Source organism: Cryptotermes secundus, unplaced genomic scaffold, assembly GCF_002891405.2.
Source record: "Cryptotermes secundus unplaced genomic scaffold, Csec_1.0 scaffold356, whole genome shotgun sequence".
Classification (NCBI taxonomy): Eukaryota; Metazoa; Arthropoda; class Insecta; order Blattodea; family Kalotermitidae; genus Cryptotermes; species Cryptotermes secundus.
Genome location: NW_019739946.1, coordinates 259190 through 285132, shown reverse-complemented (window position 1 = coordinate 285132; position 25943 = coordinate 259190). Strand labels below are relative to the sequence as shown.

The 25943-nt window shown below is 39.3% G+C and overlaps 1 protein-coding gene across 2 annotated transcripts in view; it reads left to right on the top strand.

Annotated features, from left to right (window-relative positions):
• The window catches only part of LOC111872086, a 402164-nt gene that overhangs the window by 205064 nt on the left and 171157 nt on the right, over window positions 1–25943 (top strand). For both annotated transcript variants that reach the window (XM_033754522.1, XM_033754523.1), the window contains 7 exons: window positions 4141–4315; window positions 7416–7588; window positions 9375–9635; window positions 11917–12128; window positions 14701–14851; window positions 17422–17505; window positions 19915–20136. In XM_033754522.1, coding sequence (XP_033610413.1) covers window positions 4141–4315; window positions 7416–7588; window positions 9375–9635; window positions 11917–12128; window positions 14701–14851; window positions 17422–17505; window positions 19915–20136 — 1278 coding nt within the window. The remainder of the gene's footprint in view (window positions 1–4140; window positions 4316–7415; window positions 7589–9374; window positions 9636–11916; window positions 12129–14700; window positions 14852–17421; window positions 17506–19914; window positions 20137–25943) is intronic.

Genomic DNA, 25943 nt, shown 5'->3' with positions numbered 1-25943 from the left:
GAAGCTCTGTGACACTGCTTGGCTGTGCTTGGCCTTGAGAGTTGTGATAAACTAACCGAGCCTGGTCAGTACAGAGAAATTGTTGTGTATAAACAATCAACGTTCTTATAAACGGAGATATACAGGCCCACATCTCTGCATACCGAAGAAGGTACGTGTATATGCTTCGATACATGCAAGACTAAACATAATCATCATCATAACCATCCGCTGTGTTGCCACGTCTACATACAGCGTTCTTGCTTCCAAGAACTATATGAATTCTTGTAGGCAGACGACAAATTTGGGAATTTTATACTTGGAATCAGTCTAAAAATTTTTACACATTTTATAAAGTCTCTAAATTACAATATCTGATTCTATATTCTTTCTAGAAAAAAACAGCGTTTATTTGGTTCGTTTATCACAAAAATTGTAGAAATCACAGCAATTTTAGGAAATGATTACAGTTTTTATCGCTTTAAAATTGCGGGTATTTAAATCAAATCCGTCCCGCTGCCGTTACCGGAATTTAAAGGGCCGTCTCTTAAAGGTTAATATTCACGGCACCACCACATGTCTCACTCAACTGGCGATGAATTTCAATGGGTGTCGCACCACGCAAGTGGAGAAAACAAATGATTACTTGTAACGAAAACGTTGCTATTATAGGTATCAAAAACACTCCTCACTCGCCGCCACCACTAGAGTTCTGTGTGCTGTACAGTGCTGTCATCTCTGTCACACATTTACAAAGAGTGTACACATATTTTAAACTAAACTGCATATGTCTATCTGCTCCCAGTCCTGAGAAAAAAATCGGAGACCTTAGAACTTGAACGCCCCTCACATAATGTTCTTATTACAGGTATATTATTTTTTTTACCATAAGATGGTAATTCTGGTGCAGATGGTTTGTACATGTTTTGTTCAAATATTTTACACTATTTGTATGCACTCTTTGAATAATAAATACTGACTGAAAAATCTAGTTTAACTTGTGGACACATTCTGTATCCAGAAAATAAAGAAATAAATTACTCATCATATTTAAAATTTCTAGTTATTTATATCACAGATAACTTTAGCTGGGCCACTCATATAAAATATCTTTGCCATAAATTAAACGAAGCTCTTTTTGATTAAATCCATACAAGACTCAGTGAGTTTACGAGTACCAAGAAATGTTTATTGTACTAAATTTGAATCTATACTGAAAGTTGGTATTTTTTTGGAAAGGGGGGGGGTAGTAAATAACAGTAATACAGTCTTTAAATTACAAAGGAAAGGTCTAAGGAGTGAAAAACAGGGTGTCCTGTTTGGTGAATTTAAGATTTTAACAGTAACTTCTTTATATATATATATATGAGATCTTATGCTTTTTAAAAAAACAAGATCTACACAACTCATTATTCTGACGTCCACAAGTATAATAGTAAAGGAAAACAGGATTTGTATTACAAACATGCAACACTCTTCATTGAAAAATAAGTGTAATTAACATGGGAATTAAAATACATGATGGCTTGCCCCCTGAATTAAAAAGAATAGAAAATTTTACAGTTTTTAAAAATAAATTAAAATGTTATTTATAACCTTACTGTTTTTATTCTCTGCATGAGTTTTTAGTAACAATGATGGACGGTAGTTAGGTGGCTCGGGTTGGTTCTGATGTGTGGATGTATATAGATGGTAAAGTGTATGTGTTGCTTTGTATTGGATTGTAGGTGGTTGTCATCCGCGGTTGCTAAGCTTCACTGGGGGGGGGGAGACAATGATCCTAAGATGGCTGTATTGTTTAAGAGTTGTTGACTTGTAGTGTTTTAGATGGTTTAAACTGACTTGTCCAATTGTACATGTGGTAGCAGTTGATGAATGTAAATAAATTATGAATTACGAAGATGTTTTTTTTTTCAGTATTCACATCTGTAATGTATACCAACATCATAAGATAAGCCTGCCTTTAAAATGCTAAAAGTATTCCTTGAATGACAAGGAAAAATTATTCCTAGGTTATAGTCCTTGCAGAAGGCAGAATAATCTCATCCATTTGAACTGTATATTCACACAGTAAGGATTCTTGTGTTTCAGATGTTTTCGTAGTAGTGTGTAGCACCAGAAGGTTGGAAATTGGTTCCCTTTAGAAGAGAGTAATACTGTCAGAGTTAAAGAAAGTAGGTGCAAATTTAGAGGGTTGTAGAAAGGCAGAATAGGATATTATGTAATGAAGTTTGTGGCAGGTTGTCTAATAAGTATTGTTGGGGTAATGAAATATAGGTTGTTATAGAGAGTTTGACATGTTACTTAACACTTTGCGGACTGGCGATTTAAATATTTAAATCATCCTGGGGACCGGCATTATTAAACCTACTATCCTAACATGTGCACTGTTCACTTTAAAAATTAATATAAAATCTCCTAATTAATTTTATGAACTAAAATTTTTGGAGAACACTTACTAATGCTCCTAGAAGTGCTTGAGAGTGTTATATTTCTGGAAACATTCCCCTTTGTGAAGTGGCATTACACAGAGCTTACAATGTAGACATATTCCTTTTTTTGTGAACTGTGCAAACACCGCATTGCCTAGAAGGATGCTTCCCCTTGGAATGTTCACTCTTCACAANAATATGTATGTGTGTGGGGTGGGAGTTGGTGGGCCCAGTCACACTAAGTCTATGTCTGACCCTGGTTCTGCCGCCACCATCTGGTCTGTAGCCCAGGCCTTTGCCACATTCATCAGAAATGCTTTGTGTTTCAATTTTGAATCAGGGTTTAGATATTTGTGATTTTTTTAGATTCTTTATTTTCCCCACGTGTTGTTACTCCCGTTATTGTCAGAGCTACTGTCACTTTTACTGTCTGTGGCCACAATTCTTTGTTCTCCCCTGTCACTGATGCTCTCCAAAACACCATGACTACGGGTCTCACAAGGCAGGTCAGCTGGCTCATCGGAGAAGAATTTGTCCTTGTCCATACCCCACCACTAACTACTGGGTGACACATACAGCTTGAAGAGCAGCAAAGAATTTTCCTTTATAATGGGTTAAGAAAACAGCGAGATCAAGTTACTGACAAGTAAGCAAACATTCCAGAGTTTTATTACACAGTTGCGTGCAACTTGGGTGGCGCCAGAGCATGGTATAGTGTGTTACAACCTAATGCGTACTAAAATCATATCATGCTACTGGTCCGCCACGTTTAAAAGCCAAAAGCATGATATCATGCGACTGGTCCTTAATGTGTTAAGTGGGGAACACAGGAAGTTCATAATATTGGTGGGAAACATGTTAGAGAGCAGGCACATTGAAGATGAGGTAAACATGAGAATTTGGTGTAAGAGGATAAGGTTAAGGTTGTGGATCTGCCCAGCAACAAGGTTTGGTATCAGCCTTTGGATTCTTCTGCCAGAGAAGTAGTTCATAATTTGTAAGTTTTGAGGTTTTCACGGCGCTGACTATGAAGAAAGTCATCTTCTGGGATCTGGCGCCGTGTGTTCTTTGTTTCAGCCGATGTTTCTGAGGAACGTATCGCCTCCATCTGCTCTCTGTATTCGCAACGCAGTTCACCTGCCCTGAAGATGGAGGCGATATGTTCCTCCGAAACATCGGCTGGAACAAAGAATACATGGCGCCAGATCCCAGAAGACGACTTTCTTCATAGTTCATAATTTGTTGCTACTTTTTGTATATGTGTGTGTGTGAGAGAGAGAGAGAGAGAGATTGCATGGCATTACAAAGACCATACTTTCTAGGCCTCCTCACTTATTTGAGATGGATATATAGCTTTATGTGAAGAGAAGAATCCAAACACATCTGCTGGGAAGTGAACCCTAACCATGCAGTCAGTAGTCTCCTAACTGAACTATCATGACTCCGTCGTTAATAGAAATGCTGATTGAATGTTAGGAGTGAATGCTAAATTCTATGCAGAAGAAATGTATCTAATTATGTGTTATTACTTTTAATGTATTGCTATGATGAATGTGAAGTAAAGCCATGCAGCACTTAAATAGGTATGTCAGCATGTACCATATTTTGAAGAAACAGTCCTCTTTCTATAGAACGTTTTGATACTGTTTTCTTTATGTTGGTCAAAGTCTTTCAGAGAATACATTTTACTGTTGCAAAGTGAAGGTGATAGTTAAATTTCTGGTTACAGTTCCTTGCTATGGGTCAAGAACAGCGTAATGCTATCCGCAAAGCTCTGAATGAAGATGCAGACAAACTGTTACAAGAAGGTGATCCAGCTGATCCTCAGTTGAGACGGTTGCGTCGAGAGATGGAGGAGGTGAATCGACTCTTCGATGAATTTGAGAGACGTGCCAGAGCTGAAGGTGATACTCTTTTGTGTTTTTAGATCAAGTTAAATATGTTCAAATGTAGTGGCTGTGTCTGGATATAGAAGTTTGGAAAGAAAATATTCTTTAAGGGAAAACATACTGCTGAAGTTCTAGTGTGAAGGTCTTCGTGTCCTTGTAAGCAGTAGAAGTTCACAGTTTACAAGAGAGCACTAAAGCAAGAAATTTCTGCTGTAGGAAAGTGTTATTGATCATTGCTATGTGTATTGATGTAAATTCTGTTCTTGGGTTCTTGTGCTGTGTGGTTGTGGGTGATGGTACTGACGTTTTGGCAATACACGCTGTCTCCATCTTCAGGGTTGAAGTGTGTAGGGTGGTGGTGGTTAGTTGATGTGTATATATACAGCATTCTGTTTTGGAAAGGAAAGGGGGATAGTGTGGGAATGGTGCCTTGTCCAGGCCATTAGCCAGTCATGTGGTTATGATGTCTATAGACATCACGCACATTTCTGAATGCTACATTGTAGGTATAATGCCAGTTGACAATGCAAACTTGTATGTTGTACTTTCAAGATGTTCTAGTTATTATTTTATTATTATTATTGAAGGGGGTGGGTTTCCCCATGCACCGTGACTAGTTATTAATCTATTGTGTGTCCCCCTTTAATATTCTACTAGTCGCCATGCCCTTCCAGTACTGGTGCTTGCTATCAGCCCCGTTCTGCCAGCGAGGTCGGCCCTCTCTGACAGTGGTCCCCGATACTTCCCCCATCTACTGGAGGAATTGGAAACTACTTGGACGGGAAACTTTTTTTTGCCTAATTTTGCTCAGAGGTCTCCTAGAGACATGAGGATCTTTTACGTGCTGTAAATCTACGACACGGGATTCACGGCTTAAAGTCCCTCCCGGAGGACTTGTTCCCTGAATTTTTCCACCCTTAAAAATTCCACAACCTCTGCCGGGTTTGAACCTGTGTACCTTGGGTCATGAGGTGGGAACATTAAAGATGTTCTAGTTACTTCAGAGTGTGTGAAGGGAAGATGTTGATTGATAGCTGTCCTGGGTTCAAGTTCTTTTGACTAAACATTATGACAGGTCTTAGCAAGAAGATGTGTGTAAGTGATGAGGAGGTGTTTATAACTGTTATGAGAGAGTGAATATAATAGTGATAGTGAAATAAATGTGAAAATTTCGTGAGGTGGTGAACAAAGTGACAGCTTATATTGAATGTGCATGACTTAGGCATATGTATGAGATCATGTGGTGTGAACAGAAATGGAAGTCAGTGGCGACAGTAGCTGATTTTTTTGAGAATAAAGCCCAAACTATGGAATTTCACACACACACACACACACACATCGGTGTGTGAACTTTAATGTAATGGCTATAGAAATGAAAATGCAGGTATGTGAAGTCTGATGATTATTCTTTGAGAGGCTTTTTGTTCCATAATTTTATAATGGCACATGATTGAGATATTGCATTTTAAAAATGGAGCAAAAATTATGAAATTAAATGCCACAATGACAAATTAAATGTCCAGGGGAATTTAATGTGCCACTGTGGGGAGATAACATGGGAAAGAACCACTTGACTGGTTAAGAGCAGTGGGTAAGAAAATTTGTGCAGATGGCCTTTTTAAGGCCTCTATTTAAGTGTAACCAAGGCTCTCATAAATCCAATCATCCGAACTAGAACCCATCGTTTTTGTCATGCATACCACCCTATATGTGACAGTATGTTTATGATGTGTTTACTGTTGCTTGACCATCTGGGTGATCACTTTCCAGGCAGTATGTACCTCTGAAACACTGGCAACATTGTCTACAATCACACAGGGTTTGGATCATCTGTAAAGATAAAGTTCATGCAGAATGAAAAATTAAACATTCTTGAAGGGGCTAATTCATTTAGGATCAGTGATGACACACACATGCACTCTTTTTAAAAAAATGTTTCCGTAATTAACATTCCAGACTTGTGTAGTAGAGAGATTGTGTTGCCTATAATATGTGCAGTTGAAACAGCATTATAAACTAACAAAGAAGGTATTTACTTGGTTACTACAAAGGATGCTGCTTCTCTGATAAATATTTCATAAGATGGCCTTCTTTACAATACTTGCAGAAGACTGTGAGACTGCAATGTGTAAATGCTATGTTCATGTGTTGCGTTCTTCATAGTTAGGAATGACACACACATATTCAGGCATATGTCTCACTCTGAAGGACTGTCTGCTTTCAGGCCTGAATATAATGTGTGTAGTCATTTTATCTACATTGATTTCTTGTAGCTGCTTGAATATGAAGAGCACCCCCCACCCCCATCCCTTTTGGCGGCTTCCACTTCTGTCAGAATTTTAGGGGGAAATGCAAAATGTGTGTAAATTAGTGTTATATTTATTGAGAACACGTTAAAGGATTCTTGTGGTATGTCGTATTAAAAAACAGTTAAATAAAACTAAATTTATGGGAAGTCAACAATATCTGTATTTTGAATATTTAAAGCCCCCCCCCCTTAAATTACAGTTTTTGCTCGAGGACACCACCTGCATCGTTGGTTCGGTGACATGAAAGTATCTTGTTTGTCAAAATAGTCATTACATTCAAGGTTCCATAAATACAGCTTAAACCCACCAGCCACTTAAGAAGACCATTCATCCATATATAACAATATTCTTCATACAAGTGCAGTGAAACTCCCGTTAAGGCTTTCTTTTCGTAGCAGTTCATTTGAACAATAAACTGAGGAAAATTTTAATTGTAGGAAAATTAACCTTCAAATTTTTGACCTGGGATCATTGAAATGAGAGAATACCATAAATCATGGAATATTAAATGGGACTTGCCCTGGACTTCCTTTACTTGCCTGTGACAAGTGAGCAAAGCTAATTTCTGAACTCTGATTGCACTTAGTACGGCAAATTCGAGTTTTGTTAGTACACTTATGAAGTGTCATGGGTTAACAGAAGTGTGAGGTTATTTCAGAAGAAGAAGAAAGCTTGTATCATCCAAAACTATTTTATGTTAATTTACATTTAAAACTGTTATTGCAAAATGTCATGCCACAGTTGGAATTGTAATTTGTCTTGTATGTTTCAACAGCTTCACATCTCCTGTTTTTTATTTGTTTCAGAGGAGAGTAAGAATGCAACCCGCAATTTCAATGATCAGATAGCCTCTCTGCAAGCATCATTGGATGAAGCTGAACGCACATTGGCTGTTCGCACTGCTGCATTTCTGCCTCGTGATCTTGACTCACTAGAACATCTTGTTATTGAACACAAGGAGTTTGAAACCCAGCTACAGGTGGGTGGATGGGTGATAAACGTGTGTATTATGGTGAAGTATTAAGGCATATTAACGCATTTGACTTTAGAGTGGATCTCTTTCCTGCAGTTTGCTTTAACACCTTCATGGCCAGGATTACTTTCGATTAATGTAGGAATATAAATATGATTGTTGCTTTTAATCAAGAAGACATTAGGATCTTGTGCACTGGTGATCAATCAAAGATGGACTGGCACACGGTACATCATTGCATTCTCTGCACTGGGGTATAAACAGCAATGAGGGAACTTGACAGTATCTACCGAAAAAGAATTTGAAACCTGAAATGGAAAATGTAGCCAAGATATAACATGTGGAATGTATGTTGGGTGCATGTGAATGGAATGATAACATTGGCTGTGTTTTGTGTATACCTGTATTATTTTTTGGTTCTCATTGTTGGTAAGAAAATTGAGGAAAATTTTCACTTGTAGCTGATTTAAACAATAAATTTATAATAATGATGTGTCATGTTCTATAAAATTGTTGCATGTGGTCCATAAGAAATTTTAGATTTATTTTCATGATGTGAAAATAAGGAGTTCTGATAAGAATTTGCTTATGATATTAAGATATGGAATTTAGTGATCTGTTTCTTTACATAATTTCCACTAATGCAGATTCCAGCTGTGTTACACTTGTCATATACAACCCCAAACTTTCACCATGGTTTGTACTGTATATTCAGGTACATTTGTAATCAATTTTCATGAAGTTCCACATGCCTGGATCCAGTGGTTAATAACTGTTATCACCAAACTGTAAGTTAAATGTAGATCTGTTCAGTCACCATGTTTTTCACAATCTCAGCAATAGTTCTACATTTTTTGAAGATCATTGCTGCTACAGATTTCAGGACTCCCCACATTTAATGGATGTAGTGTCATTTCCACCTTATGGTTTACATAGCCATCATACCCATATTGTGACAGGATGCCTAAAATCCGTAAACTTCGGAATGTCAGAACCAGAGAAATAATCTCAGAGGTGCCCATTACTAGGCAGTGTCCTGGTAAACACATGGAGTAGTCAGGGAGCCACTGCCATTCTTGCAGAGGGGTATGTGAAGAAGTGTGCCAGACTCAGCCAAGGGGCAGCAGCAGCAGTTTAGAAGCCAGTCATTCAGTAAATAGATGGGGGACAGAATTCCAAAGAACCAAGCTAGGGCAGTCAAGTGGCTAATTGCAAACAGTTGTGACTGCATGTAAATGAGAGGAAGTGATTTAACACAAATCAATTTCCTAGCAGAACCCATACATAGTCATTATCATGTAACAACAACAACAAACAAACAAACTCTGTAGTTCTAGTCTTCAAGCAAACTGTACTGACTGAACAACCGCCGCTTGTTGGCAAAGTTAGTGCCAACTTTAGCAGATAGAGGGTATTGCATGATCAGCGCAATGAATCCCCATGGCCGTTAATTTCGGTTTTCTAGACTGGAGCCTTTATTTCCTTGAAGTAGCTCCTCAACTATCCTCATGAGGCTGGACCCGTTCCAGACCCACCATTTCTCAGAAAATCTGGTAATTGGTGGGCCCTGTTGGTATGTTATTCATATCAAGTGTCATGAAAATCAGTTTAGGTGTTTGGGACAGACTGTAACTGGACAGACTCATGGATGTGATTATACTATGAGGTTGTCTTTCCTTGTTAAGCAAGAAAGTAGAGTAAGAATGTAGCACCACTTTTTTGGCTGTTTGTTTTCAACGTGGAATAAAAGGCTCGGCTTGCAAGATTAATGGCATCATATTAACTCACACAGGCACTGGGACCAGAGGTTGAGGATGTTCAGGTAACATTCCGTAGTGTGGCACGCAAGACCCCAGCTATGCAGACCAAGTTGGACAAGTGTCTGAACAAATGGAACCAGTTGTGGAGTTCGTCTCATCTCTACATTGAGAGGTTGAAGTGTGTGGAGATAGTCCTTACTGGACTTGAGGAGGCCACCACAGTTGTTTCAGAGTTTGAGTTGAAGCTGGCATCGTATGAGGAACTGCCTTCTGAAGTGGATGCTCTGCAAGCTGTAAGTTTTATGCATACAAGCCGGCAGACCACCACCACCACCCATTGAGGTTTCCGCAAGGATGGGTTGTCCCATGTTAAATTATCCTTCATACTTCTCTGCTCTGCCATAAGTGTCCTCTTGTATCTGTGTCCACTCTTTCCATTGTTGTCTTTTTAGTTTCCCTAATTTGATTTCACAAGTTTCCCAGTGTTCATTTAGCACCTTCATTTCTTATGCTTCCAAAGAAATTTTGTTGCTGTTCACACACACATATATATATTATATACCTGTCTTTCTGTCATTAGTGGATTCATGTTTGTAGTAAGTAAATGATAGTAACAGAAATTGGGTTATTAAATATGTCAATGAGGGTGAGCAAAATGTGGAATAAACCATTGCTTTCCCTGGTCCAGTTTAGGAGTACAGTGCAGTCAGTAATTCAGTGACACTGTTTTAATGAAATCCAATGGGTATGTAATTAGCTGCTAAAAAATACAAATAGTAGTGGGGCTGTGACATACACAGTGAGTCCTTATGTTTACAGTTATGGCCAGTGATCTTGGTATGGTCATTATCCAGCAGTTTGGTTAGGAGATTGCAGGCCTAACTCCAAATAACAAGAATGATAGCAATAGCAAATGATAGACTGAAAGTGACAGTCATCTTGAGAAGTAAGATAACCTGGGAAAATAGCCTGAGGTTAATAAAGTAGCTAGTAATGAAGCCAGAACAAGGATTTAGAAGAACAGGCTAAACACAGTTTAGATCAGCCAGCACTCACCTCCTGTTCCCCATAAATGACACTAGGTCTGTCTAACTGCCTGACGAACTGCCACAGCCAGAGCAGTTATCAGCTCAAAAATCAGATCATGAATGACCGATCAGTGCAACACAGTTCAACTGACAGGCAAAGTAGTGGTAGATAGGAAAATGAGGGGGGGAAGAGGTAAAGTGTCTGCAGGCTATCTCAAAAAGTGGTGTGCACTGAGTTGGGCAAGGCCTGGCTCATCAGGAAGATCTTTGATTCATACATGCTCCAGCACAAGAATTTTGTTGTTCATAATCCAGCAGGTGGTGTTCTGAAAGGAGGTTTAGTACAGTGGAATGTCAGTGTAGTATTCATCAGTGGGAACTCCTTTTTAGGTCAAGTTGAACTAGATTACAATGAATTTGTACTCCATACAGAGAGGTTTGTTCCCTTGTTTGTGGCCTTATCATTGCCTATTCATGGAGCTGTGATGCCAGCCAGCTGGTGGCTTCATCTGGCTGTAATAACACTATTGTTCAATATAATTGGAGGTTCCATCAATATTTCACAAATGTTTATCAGTAAGACTGCTTTACTTATGTGATATTGCAAAAGTGTTCTCCTGCAGTATACAGACACATCAACGCATGGAATTTTACCTTCCAAGATTTCTAGAATGACATTCCAGATGTCAGTCCTTGCTTCAGAAGTGTTGGGTTTATTTTTTTGCGGACTTTTGTTTCCTCAGATGTATAAGCCATGTACGTTCAGATCTAAGAAATGTGGTAATGTATTAGCATGGGCAGACTGTTTCTTCTTCTCCTTTACTAGCTTCTTTTTTTAATTTATATCTTTATTTTGCCCCCACTCACATTTATCATCATCGTCATTTCATTCATATATTTTTGGTTTACACAATTTTGTATATTGTTTCCTTACTTTCTTCCCATTCCTAAAAAAGTTTTCCTATTATGCCTCTTCCTCCCTTTCTTTAATGTTTCATTTTATGCGCCACTTCCACAGGTTCACTTTTGGCCCCAGTCCCTGTCCTATCCCATATCAGGACCATTTTTCCCTTCACATCTTACCCTTCTTCCCTTTAGGCCGAGGCAGTGGGTTCATTGAAAACGTTCATACATATCCACCAAATTACATGGCATCACATCCCAGAGGGTAGTAAACTTCCTAGTCACTCACCCATGAGAACCTCAGATATCAATCAGCAACATTTATTGTAGATACAAAAATATTGTTTAGCCTCTGAGAAATATATCTTCTGGTAAAGTAAATTTTGTTCTCAATGAGAGAAGAGTAAAAGAAAGTAACACAAAATGGTACGGGAAAAATTATTATATTTCTTAAATCGTTGTGCTTAATAATACAAAATGTTGATGGTTAAAATATCACTGGCTTATATTTAATTTCTTTTTAATGATATTAAATTTGGCGTATGTGTACACTTGGCTCTTGCACTCACATGGAGGTAGTGGAACTAGCTCTTATCCATTTGTGATTTTCCTGTCATGTGTGAGGTGCAATATATATGTTCAGGTTCATGAAGATTTGCTGAATCTTCAGAACTCCGTGTCACAACAACAGATAGTTATCGATCAGCTGACTGAGGATGTGCACAATGCACGCCGGCTGGTGGAGAAGTCCCGACCCACTCATCGTGGACCTCACGCAGATTTAGAGAGATTGGAGGCAGATGTTAGTCGACTTACCAATCGTTGGGAGAATGTCTGTGAGCAGCTGGTAGACAGGTATGAATCTGTTATACAAGTATGTGATCATTTGAAACACAGGCACATCAGCTTGTCTTGAGTCCTGAAACGTAATAATCTCTAAGCTGGCTGATGATGCCTGAACAGCGTAACGTCACCTCACAAGTCATCTGACTCAATTGTATACTCTACACATGGTATCTCTCTGGTTACATAATACTGTGGTGTATTTACCCCATGCAAGAACTGTTCAGCCACAGAAACAGCCGTTACCTAGCAGCAGTTACTTAAAGCAGATAGAGAAGACTTTATTTATGTGTTATAATTAGAGTAATCTTGAAAGCATTAAATTTATTTGTAGTTATGACTGGTGAAATCCAATAATGCGACAAATAACTTCACGCCGTATTTGATATAGCGAATTTTATTTCACATTCGCACTTACAATCACCCAAATTACAGATTCACAATTACTGCTATCTGCAGTATCACAAATACTACACTGCAAATGCCAGAATACAACTGACTGGTTGCTGGCTAACTGGGAACTCTCTCGGAACTAACTCGTAGGTAGCTGCCTTGAGAACTGTTTTTCTTCTTCTAGATGTGCCTCCATCTCTTGGCAGGCTATCATCTTTTCCGCTATTTCGGGGTGAAATGCGCACATCTCCGTGTGGCTGGTGCCCATTATCTCTTGCATGGCTTCCGTCCTTGCTTCGATAGCTCTCGTTCTTGCTTGGGTAGCTTTCGTCTCTGCATCCAACTTTTCTCCCCAGGCGGCCATCTCTTCTCGCCAGGCTTTCGAGTCGGCATCTGCTTTCACTTGGTTTGCCCTAAACCCATTGCTGGTCCCTATCCTGAGCCATATCAGTCCAATCCATACCACCCTATCCTGTCTCTCCAAGATCCATTTTAATATTATCCACCCATGTAGGTCTTAGTCTTCCTAGTGATCTCTTTCTTTCCTTCCCACCCCTAGCCTATATGCATTCTTCTTAATATCACCTTACAAAAAAATTTATCTTAACACAATTCCATACAATTATGATATACACTGACAGTGATAAAAATGATGATATTACCACTGTTATTTGCAAGGGAAGGGTGAAGACTTAAATTGTGATGAAATTATTTATCTAAAATAAAATTTCTAATTGGCCACAGTGGATGTTGTTGAATTTTCTTTTCACATATTTAAGTTGAAAGTTTTTGCAGTGAAACGCAAGAGGATAAAAATTTAGAGTTATGTGATCAGAATCGGAAATGCAACTATCGAATAAGTCAGTACCTATACAGTGACTGCATTGCTTTGTAGGTTTGATATCTGAGCATTAACATAAGGTGATCTTTTAAATCATTTATCTGTTTTAACGAAATCATCCATTATTATTTCCACCAGTGTGGGTTATAGCTGCTCCATTCTTATGTATTGTCTCATAGCATTCCTCTTGTATCTGTCCAATTTTTCCCTACTATATAGCAATCTCACATTATCTGGCTTGTAGACCCATTGGTAGACAATGACCACAAAATAACAAGCTATACAACAGCCATTGCTAAGCAATGGCTCCTCAAATAAGTGTGTTTTCCTGGCAAGAAAAGTATACAGCAATAATGGAAGGAACATGTTCTACACGGTTCATGCCAAGATGTTGTAAGCAGGTCCGCTTAGCAGTTTTAGTTAATTAAAAACTGCTGACGTTAGTTGTTGTGAGCTGTTGCTGTTAGAAGCTGGTAGCTGAGGCCGGAGATAGTTCAGGAACCCAGAGTAAGGCAAATGTCTGCTGTTGGAAGCCACTACCAAGTAACGGCAGTGGACTGTGGACACTAGTGTATGTGTAATGGTGAACCGTAAAGTGTAATCATGCACTGTTTCAAAGATCCCAATAAATCAGATTACCAATCCAAACTACATTCATAGTCACACTCCATGCATGTGACAATATCTCTGTCATCCCCATTTCTGGTCATAAAAGGAATCCTATTCTCTGTGTTAGCACACATAGTACTAGTGTGTTCTCAGTGTCGGCAATTTTTTTTGTATTGAATTGAATTTATTTGCATTCCATAAACCCTAAGCAGGTTAATACCTTTGGATATAGAACAAGTCGAAAGAATACCTACTGGTACAAGTAATTTTATCTTAAACTAATATAGCTTAATTCTACATTATTCTCTATTTACATTGAGGTATTCGTCTACAGAGTAGAAGGAATGAGCCTGCAGATAATTCTTTAGCTCTGATTTAAAATGTTTAGTATCATTACTCAAGTTTTTGGTACCTTTTGTGCTGTTTAGATTTCGGTGGACCTTGAACAGATGCTAAAATATAATTTTTGTAAGGAGAAGAGCAGAGATATGAATTAATTGACAGTTTTACTTTTATGAAGAATACAGTGTAGTTCAAAGAGAGCCCATTGTTTGAGAGGAATGTATTACCTTCCAGTGGCTCCTTGTAAAAATATGCATACAGTCAGTCACATGTAGTCTATGAAAATTATGTACTTGTAGATCAAATTATGATGTATAATTTATAACTTATCTGTTTAATTTTTGTAAGCAGGCTTGATATCATTCGTCCTGTACTGTAATGTGTACCTTGCATTAACAGGCTTCGTAGCTGTGAAGCAGCATATGGCCTACTGCAGACGTATGCCAACTCATATCAGACTGAGGTGTCATGGGTGGATGAGAGCTATGGAAAGCTGAACAACCTGGCTCCAATTGGCATAAATGCCAAGGAGCAATTGGAGCCAACCAAGGTGAGTAAACTTGAATAAACTGGTTGAATGTAATATGATTCTGCTTCATATCTGGGAGATACCGGGTTTTATTATTTCATTGTAGGTCAGCTCACCTAAGTTTCTGTAGTTTGATTGAGGAATTTTACATACAGTATGCAGTGGAACATACCTCCAACCCCTCATATGTGTCTTTTGCTGTGTTTTAACATGTTCAAGAAGACATAATTAATATTGTGACATGTCTAACCATTGCTGGGCAGTGGGAGGTGGAATGAGTTATGACGAAGACAGACCCTTGATAAATGGTTGGTTGCCAAGTTATGCAACAGTAAGGAAAGAGGTGTTTCTCCATGCTGTGCTGAGCAGAGCCAAGCCAAAGCGCGCTGGTTGCTATGCAGCAATAAACAACTCTCGGCAGCGTTGCCCAGCAACGCCTGTAAACACGGCGTTTGCGCAACAGTGAAGCGGTGTGGGTTTTCCGCTGACCAACTGAGGGTTTATAAGGGAGACTGGAATGCGTAAGCGGAGAGTTGAAATGCAACAGTCTCCAAGTTCAGTTGTAGTGAGTGTGGATTATGAAGCCAGATAGAAGACAATTGAAGTATAGCAGTCATGGGAGGAAGACCAGAACGTGTGATTAGAGGTGATAGTGTGAGAAGGTATTGGGAGTGTGTAATACAGTGACACTGGTATAGGTCCCGTATTGTACTGTGAATAAGTGAAGACTATTGAAGAGATTTGTGAGTAAGGTTTGTAAAGTGAGTAAACCCATAACAGTGTTGTTAGTATTGTAGCTACGAGTTGTGGGTTGTTAAATAAACCAATCAACAATCTGAGCAGCGTCTTCAGTAGCAAAACATGTGAAAATATTATGGCCTTTGGTATGTTCACTGTTGGCCAAGATACATAATATTCTAAAAGTGAAAGCTATTCCAGACACCATGGATCTTCACTTAGCCAATTTTCCTTTATGAACAGGTGGTACATGATTAGTTATGTGCATGGGGAATGGTTGAAGCTCATTCAGTATTACTTACTTGCTTACTTACTCATGGAGCTGAGCCCTTCTGGAGGAGCTGCCATTTCTGCAGCTACTCAAGAATTTCCCAGCATTTTATGGAACACAAAGGTTCATTACCGTGTTCACAAGAGCCCTCCACTGGTCCCTATCCTGAGCCAATCCATACCATCGCAACCTATCTCTCTAAGATCCATTCTAATCTTGTCCACCCACCTACGCCTTGGTCTTCGCAGTGGTCTCTTTCCTTCTGGCTTTCCCACCAATATCCTATACACATTCCTCGTCTCCTGCATTCGTGCTACATGACCTGCCCACCTCATCCTCCTTGACTTGATAATTCTAATTGTACTTGGAGAAGAGTACACGTTATGAAGGTCCTCATTATGCAGTTTTCTTCAACCTCCTGTCACTTCATCTCTCTTAGGCCCAAATATTCTCAACACCCTGTTCTCAAACACCCTCAGTCTATGTTCCTCCCTTAATGTCAGAGACCAAGTTTCACACTCATACAGAGCCACAGGCAAAATTATAGTTTTGTATATTCTAATTTTTATGTTTTTAGACAACAGATATGAAGACAGAAGGTTCTGGACTGAATGGTAGGAAGCATTACCAGAGTTCAATCGCCCCTTAATTTCCTCCTGAATCAGGTTTCGATCTGTTATCATTGTTCCCAAATATCTTAACTGTGCCACATTTTCAAAACATCTGTTTCCTATCTTTATGTTATCATTTTGTCCTGCATTTTGGTGATGAGACAGTAACATATACTTAGTTTTCTCTGTGTTTACTTCAGACCAACCTTTCTACTTGCATCATTAAAAGTTTGTGTGTTTTTCTTTATGGTATCTACATTATCACCCAGTAGATTCACATCATCAGTGTAGACCAACAGCTGATGTGTCCCATTTAATTTCAGTCCTACCTGGTTTCCATGGACCCTCCTAATGGCATATTCTAAAGCAGAGTTGAAAAGGAGTGGCGATAAAGCATCTCCTTGTTTTAGACCATTCTGGATAGGAAATTTATCAGACAAATGTTTACCTACATGGACTTTACTATACGTTTCATTTAAACACATTTTAATCAACCTAACTAGTTTCTTGGGTATCCCACACTCTATCAGAATATTGTGCAATACTTCCCTCCTAACTGAATCATAGGCTTTCTTGAAGTCTGTGAATAGCTGACATACTGTCTCATCGTACTCCCATTTTTTCTCTGATATGTGACGAATGCAAAAGATCTGATCTGTTATGTCGAAACCCACACTGATGATCCAAAATAATTTCATCTATAAATGGACTTAACCTTGAGAGAAGAATATTGGATAAAATTTTATATGAAGTTGATAGCAGTGATATCCCCTGATAATTACTACAGTCATTTTTATCACCCTTCTTGTGAACCCGTACAATAATAGACTCCTTCCACTGATCAGGCAATTTTTCATTATGCCAAATAGAAGTAATCAGATTGTGGATCTTAGAACGTAATATTTCGCCATTCAGTACTACTGAATTCAGTGAATGAATTTGGATTTAAAAATTTGTGTTTATTTTTTCAGGCACTGTATAACAGTGTAGTAGAAAAGACACAGGCCGTTGAACAGGTGAATGTTGTTGGAGGACGTTTCATCCGTGAAGCTAAGGTAAGACTTTGACGTGTTATTTACCAGCTAAGATATTTAGGTAAGTTGGTATGGATGTGTTGTGAATGTGTATATGGTCTTTGATATAACATGTAAATATTGTGAATATATTTATTTCTGTAGTGGAAAGCTAAATTCTTATATTGGCTAAACTCCTCAAATTAATTAATTAATTACAGTTCAGTAACAATCTAATAACCCTGAATTTGTTTAAATTCATGTATGTATGGATAATCTAGACTGTGCACATTGCAGTGAGATGTAGGTTATGTCCATAAATACATGTTTGTTACATACATTGAACTCACATTAAGGCACATGCTTTTTTTTACAAATTTTATTAAACATGTAACTGTGGAAAGTCCATTTGAATATAGAACACTAATTAATTTGGAAACTGAGAGTCATGTACAGTAATTATTCAGAACAGAACTAAGTTTGGGATCTGATGTTGGCTAGTCTGGTAGAAGTTAACAGCTATTTTTGAGTATTGCTGGCTCTGTCTTTAGGGCTGAAGATTAAACCAAGCAAGAAACAAACAAGAATCAGGTGGCAAGAAGAGTGCTTACCACCTGCATCTTGCTGGTTTCATGCTTTGCTTACTCTTTGACACTGAAGATAGAGAGGATGTACAGTGCTGTGAGGTAGCACTGAACTTCTGCTAGACTAGATGACATTACATTCCAGATGTAGTGCTGTTCATAATCATCACTGTGAGAACCTCAAATCCATCAAAGTATTTATTCTAATACATTTTTCATTTCATGCATACTGTTGTGTTATTATATACAATTCTTTATTGGAGTCCGTCGTAACACAATAACATAACGATCAAGGTCAACATTACTTTAGCTACATGTTTTGGCTTTTTAAAGCTATCATCAGGCAAAACACATGGTTACTATATTCACATGCTATTGAACTGCAATTTCATTGTGATAGTAAAGCTGGATACTTGATGACTGTTACATTAAAAAATACATGGTATAAAAATACAATGAATTATAAGCTTATTATATAGAGTAAAATATGGTTTAAGAACTCTTCATATGGTATTACATATCATGAAGTCAGATGTTGGAATCTTGTTATATTCCCATGGACATAATGGTATATTCAGGACTTGTATACACGTAGAAATTGCTTGGAGGCCCGTGATATAGATGTGGTATTATTTGACATTAACTGTTTGGCCGGTGCCTCATCTACAATGTATTTTGTCCGCTTTGTGTCCCCCCCCCCCAGTGTGCTGGAATTATAGATTGCCTACTTTTCAAACCTTGGTTCAAGTTGAGTGGTGTTTCTGAAGTCAGATTTGAGTTTTGATTTTTTAATGGTAGTAAAACAATATGAAGAAAAATGTTAAAACTGGGGTTATAGACATTATTTATTATAAATTTTGCTGTTAATTTCATTATGTTCATCATGTTGGAAAGTGGACTTTGTTCTTTCATTTATTTACATTAAAATATAAATTAAAGGTTTAGCATTAAACATCAAGTATGACTCAAAATATAAGATACTGAGAAATAGGCAGTGGATCATTTTTGCAGAGCATGGATCCATACCTATACAGACAGAAGATTGCAGCACATGTTTCACTTAGACTGATAGATGCAGATTTCATTCTGGAAAGTTGGCTCAGCATATTTTCTCTGCCCATATGTGCATGGATGGTTATGTTAGGAATTTAGCTTCTCTGTCTGAATTACCAAATTTCATAGTTTTGTCTTCCTCTTTAATTTAACAAGTATTATGAGCACAGATTTTGGCCATTCTGTATCTACATGCAGATTTCCAGTGAAATGCAGGTTGAATGGTATTTACTGATATTACTAGACACCAGTTTTCTTACATACAGTAAAATTACATTTCTCTGAGCTTTACCATAAACCACACACAGTATGGTTTCTTTATTGTACCCAAGTTCTGTCAAACATACTGCTACAAACAGCATTAATTAGGTAGTAGAATGTGCTTTAGCTGGATTTAAACATTGAAATAATTATCCATTGATATTGTTCTTTCTGTTTAACATGCAGAATTTTTTATTCTCTTTTTGGGTGCAATCATTTTCTGACATATATATACTAGCTGACCATATGGATATGATAACTCTGCATTGGGCAGCTTTTATGTGGTGGCCACACTTGCCTTTTTGGAAGGACAAGTCAAGATTTTAATGCATCAGTGATCTCAGTGCAAATGTATATAAGTGGAGATTAAAATTTGGTCATTAATCCTTAAAAGGTTGTTGGTCTAAAGATAAGATTGGCAACAAGCCATAGGGTAATGCACTTTACAGTGGTGGTGGTGGTGGTTATTGGGCTTGAAACTTACAATTAAGGGTGGCAGCGTATGTATTACTAATCAAACTAACCCCCTAATCTAACCCTCCCAACCCAACAGATTTACGACTTGAGACTGCAGCGATACTGCGGATGGCTGGTGGAAGAGGTGCACCCCAGCCTAGATGCAACGCTGAGTGCACGATGTCTTGAAGGGGGAGGAGCTGACACTGTAGCAAAGCAGCTGGATATCCTGAACCATCGATTCCAGGCTCTTCTGGCTGTTCTTTATGATCGACTGAGGCAAATTGCTGCACTTTCCCCTAACGACCCAGCACTTCAGGTGAGTACTGCAGTGTATTTTCTGGTGAACACATTTTTTTGAGCTTTGTAGGTTTCATCATATTTTGTTGCATAATTCACACATTTCTTTCCTTCAGTGTGTCAGTATCTAATACTCCAGGCATTGTCCTTCTGGAAATATCTCACAGTTTCTTGGCCAGCCATGGCCTGTGTCAGTTTCTGGAACCATCCGTAAGGTAGAGGGAGGACATGCTCTCAATTTCCCTCACTCGCAGACAGTATTATATATCTGCTGCCATCCATTTCAGGTTTTAATGACAACTTTTGTACCCAGTGCTGTCCCTTTTAGACTTATATAACGATTTTTTCATTACTTATAAGTGGGAATAAATTGCATTAAATATATGCAATTTTATTATTATTATTATTTTTAATTTCACAGTGACATCAGTGTGCTTGAATTTTTATTGGTGTTACTTGCAGTCAATAAAACATGATATAGAGGTTCTGAGATATCTGAAGGCAATTGTAAAGTCAGTCACAGTTTGGGTAAAAAATTGAATCTGTTTTTAAAGCACCATCTGGTATTTGCATTTTGGAAATGTGGAATATCTTGGAAGTCTCAGTTAGTATATGAAATAGAATCATAAGTGGTAGCTGGTACACTACAGTTTCATCCTTCTAGAATAGACAACTACTGGCATGTGAGAAAAAGTGAGAAACTGATTGTTCTGTGAGGTCAGTTATTTTAAAATTTTGACATGAGTTACAAAATGTAAATGTAGTAACTGAGTAATGTTCCATAAGGATAAGCAAAGGAATCCACAGAATTCAGTAACTTGGAAATGTTTTTGAACCACCCACTGAAACCCTTCTTCTGAGGTGAGGATACTTATTCAGTATATACAGATGGGACAAAACACATATTCACTTCTGGGGTTTCACACTTTTCACATGCATGTACAGTACAGCCTCTGTAATCTGGTCTTGCACTAGTCCGATACGTCCAGTAATCCGGCATCAGATGCCAGACAGGCATCTGCGACCTTGTGCAGGTTTCTACAGGCAGCAGAGACTGACAAACTGATTTATTTAGACCCTCGCTAGTTCACAGCCTTTCAGTTGAATTGAATTAATGAACAAAAATTCACAGTACACATTTATATATGTAAAATAAATAAATGATAATCAGTTCTGAAACTTATAAGTTGTTCAGTACAAGTTAATTTGTTCCAACTTTTTCCAGTAATCCATAATTTTTGGTAACCTGGTGATACCTTGGTCCCATATGTGTCACATTACCAAGGTTGTACTGTGTTTACATTGGTGGATACATCATGACACAGTTGTCAACCATCGCACTTTCAAAGACTTGAATGCCAAGAATTTTAACTGCTATAGTCTGTAATTGACATCCTTTACTATTTGACATTGTTCTCATTTAATACCTGTCCTCCATTACAATAATGGGTTCTGTATTTGATGATTTGAGTTTATTGGCATTGCTTTACAATTGTAATCAGTTATTACAGCTCACAATCGATCTTGAACACTGAGTCCTCAATTCATTCTGCTTGTCGTTCTGTGACTACTACAACTTCCCTATGACTCAGTTACATGTCCTTTTATAACCCGGTGGGGACCACAAACAGAACAAACACTTGAACGGTTCATCTCTTGTAATCTGCGTATCCTTTGCCACAGGAATACGTGTTTACCAAACTGTTGTCCAGCTACTGTCTATTCCACATCATGGCGGAAATTGTGTATTCATTCCCAAGCAGCCGCTTGGTTTCCTCAGTGTTTACAACTTGTTATGTGGTAACGGCTCATTTGCTGCTAGTGTTTTAGCGGGAACATGATTTCTGGGCCATTGCTCAGCAACAAACTTCTGTCTCTGACTCCACTATTCTGGCTATCAGCCATCACATTACAGTATTTTAACTGCACATTTTAAATAATCCAGACAGCACATTACATAGGTCGTACCAAAAATCATGAGCAACTTTTTTTTTGCATGCAACCTGGGAACAGCAGACGAAAGAGAGTACGGGAGTAGGGGGAACCAGCTGTTGTGCTAACCTTGAGTATCTTGTGATGTCAATAGCTTGCATCACGCGACAAGTATCACTCCTAACAAAATGGCCAACAACAATATGTCATTTCGCCAGCGTGCTGTCATCGAATTTCTTGTGAAAGAGGAAATCCCTGCTGCAGAAATTTACCAGAAACTTCAGCGTGCTTATGGAAGTGTGTGCATGGGTGCGAGCAGTGTTCGAAGATGGGTGAAACATTTTAAAGATGGGAACACCAGCATTGAAGATGAGCCTCGGAACAGTCGTCCTCGAACAGCCTCAACTGAACGCAACAAGGAAAGAGTGGATGAGATCATTGAAGTTGACAGGTGTGTGACTGTGGGCACAATAGCCTGAAAACTTGGAATAGGGCACAGCGCAGTACAGGAGATGATTGAAAGCTTGGGCTGTTGGAAAGTTTGTGCTCGTTCTGTCCTGCAGTTATTGATCAAAGACCACAAAGGTCAGCGAAAAGCCAACACCTCAGAACTGCCGCAGAGATATCTACACGAAGGCGATGATTTTTTACTCTGTATTGTGACAGGTGACGAAAGCTGGTTTCATCATTTTGAGCCTGAAATGAAACGGCGGAGTATGGAATGGCACCATTTGCATTCTCCATCAAAAAAGAAGGCAAAGGCATTGCCATCAGCTGCAGAGGTGATGAGCACAGTCTTATGGGATGCAGAGGGGTTTATTCTGGCCAAATTTCTGGAACCTGGGGAAACCATCAATGCTGCTCGTTATGTCCAGATGCTGCACAAGCTCTGTTGTGCATTGCACGATAAACGTCTGGGACAAAACATCATCATCCTGCATGACAACACTTTCCCCCATGCTGCTCACCTCACGTTGGAAGCAATTGCAAAGATGGGGTGGGAAGTTCTTTCACATCCCTCCTATAGCCCTGATCTGGCACCCTCCGACTACCATCTTTTCGGATTTGTGAAGGATCAGCTGCGTGGACAACGTTTTGAGACGAGGGAGGCAATTCAGAAAGCAGTGCGTCCGTGTCTTCAGATGGCTGGAACAGAATTTTACAGAAAACTCCCAGAACACTGTGATAAATGTGTACAAAGAAGTGATGATTATGTGGAAAAATAAAGAAAGGTCTGTAGATTGAGGTGGTCTATTTGATTTGTCAATAATAAAGCATGTTAGTTTACAAAAAATTGTTGCTCATGACTTTCAGTACGACCCTCGTATAATGTGAATTGATATTGTCATGTGTTGGGTATGTCATGCGACAAATAACTTCACGCTGTTCTGGATATAGCAAATTTATTGCACATTTGCTCGCACAGTTACACAATTTACAGTTTCCCAATTACTGCCATCGGCAGTATCTCAAATACTTCTCCTGTTTCCATTCACTCCGGCAAATGCTAGACTTCAACTGGCTGGTTACTCCATCTCACTAGTAACTTACTCACTCTGAATAGTGTTCGCTGCTCCTTATTTAGGCTTGGCACAAACAACACAGAAAACAGTTATGTGATAGATACCACTGTTGCGTAACATCGTGTTTACCGATTGCGTAGCAACAGTCATTGCACGGGCTTCCCTGTTGAATGACGCCGTGTTTACTGAGGCGTTGCTGAGCAATGCTGCCGAGAGTTGTTTATTGATGCGTAGCAACCAGCAAGCTTTGGCTCGGCTCGGCTTACTTTGGCTTGTCTCAACTCACTTCGGCTTGGCTCAGCTCGGAGAAACACCGCTTTCCTTACTGTTGTGTAACCTGGCAACCGACTGTTTATCAAGGGTCTGTCTTCATGGTAACTCATTCCACCTCCCATTGCCCAGTAATGGTTAGACATGTCACACTGCTCCCTTCTTATGGGTGTTTGTCCCAGATAGCGTAACAGTGCATCAGTGGTCCTGTCCTTCCGAGGCTATGATTGCAACATTCTCTTTTTTTCTTCTGGCATGGTTTTTCCTTTCTTCCCGTTGTTCATTCTTCAACCGCTGCATCTGCTCCCTTGTAAGGACCAGCTCGTCTGGAGCGGTTTCCTGTTAACTTGTCAGGAGATCCAGTTCTATCACATTCGTTCCCCACATTCAATCATCGCACATTCACTCTCTCTGGGAAGGCTGGTACCTCTACTTGTATATTACCAGCACCTCCTCGACCCGTTGTTTTCTTTTTTTCGTTTTGGAGGGGGCCAACCCCTCCACAAGGTCCATTTCTTGTTTTGTCATAATCCAACAGAAGATCCAGCTATTTGCTTCGCGATCTTCCTGCCGACAATCTCGTAGAAGATCATTTTCCGGGTTCCTCTCCTTCCTCGTTGCGATTGCTGTCCCGATCTACACCCTCCGATGTCGTTCTTGGTTGTCACCTTTTTCATTGACAAAGTGGCCGTTTGCTGCCTACATTCATTATTCCCATTCTTCCATTATGGAGAATCCACACTCTTTCTCTGAGTCTCCGGATTCTTTCCTCATGCTTGGTTCTGATATAGTTTCTCCTACCGACGCTTCTCTTGTGCCAGGCAATTCTTGGATGACCAGACATCTTTCTGCTGGTCTCCTTTGTCTGCCATGCCACTTTCGCATGGTGGCTCATTCCTCTGCGGGTGACAGCCAACTTCTTTTGGCACTCATCCTTTCCCTGGGTACATTTCTTCATTTTTAGCTGGTTTTGGTCCCTACACCTTTTCTTCTTAGGTCCTCCAACCGGCATTACTTTGCCATCTTCTAAGGGGACTTCTCGATGTTGGGCCACCTCAGGTTTCCTGTCAGCTGAGGTTGGCTCTTCTTCTAGATGTGCCTCCATCTCTTGGCAGGCCATCGTCTCCATGTCTCTTTTTGGTTTGGTTTCGGCCACCATCTCCTTGTGGCTGGTGCCCATATTTTCTCACATGGCTTCTGTCCTTGCTTGGATAGCTCTTGTTTCTGCTCGGGTGGCTTCCGTCCTTGCTTGGATAGCTCTTCTTTCTGTGGCCGTCTTTTCTCACCAGGCTTTTCTATCAGCGTCTGCCTTTTCTCGGTTTGCCCTCATTTCTTCCAGCTTTTCAATTATTAGTTCAATGTCTTGCTCCTCCTCTTTTTTTTTTCTCAGGGAAACACTCAATGTACTCGTAAATTCAGTAATTCTTCCTAGATCAAGGCGTGTTTAAGTTCGTAGACACTTCTGACACCAAGTTGTCATGTGTTGGGTGTGTCACGCGACAAATAACTTCATGCCGTTTGGATATAGCGAATTTATGGCACATTCGCTCGTACAGTTACACAGTTTACAGTTTCCCAATTACTGCCATAAGCAGTATCACAAATACTTCTCCTGTTTCCATTCACTCCAGCGAATGCTAGACTTCATCTGTCTGGTTACTCTCTCTCAATAGTAACTCACTGACTCTGAATAGTGTTCGCTGCTCCTTATTTAGGCTCGGCACGGACAACACGGAAAACAGTTACGTGATAGGTACCACTGTTGTGTAAAGTCGTGTTTACCGATTGCCTAGCAACAGTCATTGCACGGGCTCCCCTGTTGCGTGATGCCATGTTTACAAAGACATTGCTGAGCAATGCTGCCAAAAATTGTTTATTGATGCATAGCAACCAGCAAGCTTTGGCTCGGCTCGGCTCAGAGAAACACCTTTCCTTACTGTTGCGTAACCTGACAACCGACCATTTATCAAGGGTCTGTCTTCATGGTAACTCGTTCCACTTCCCGTTCCCCAACAAGGGTTAGACGTGTCACAGTGTGTAAACATTGGTTAGTGTACAGATTTGCAGCAAGAAACAATAAATGTAACAGTTGTCTGAAGAT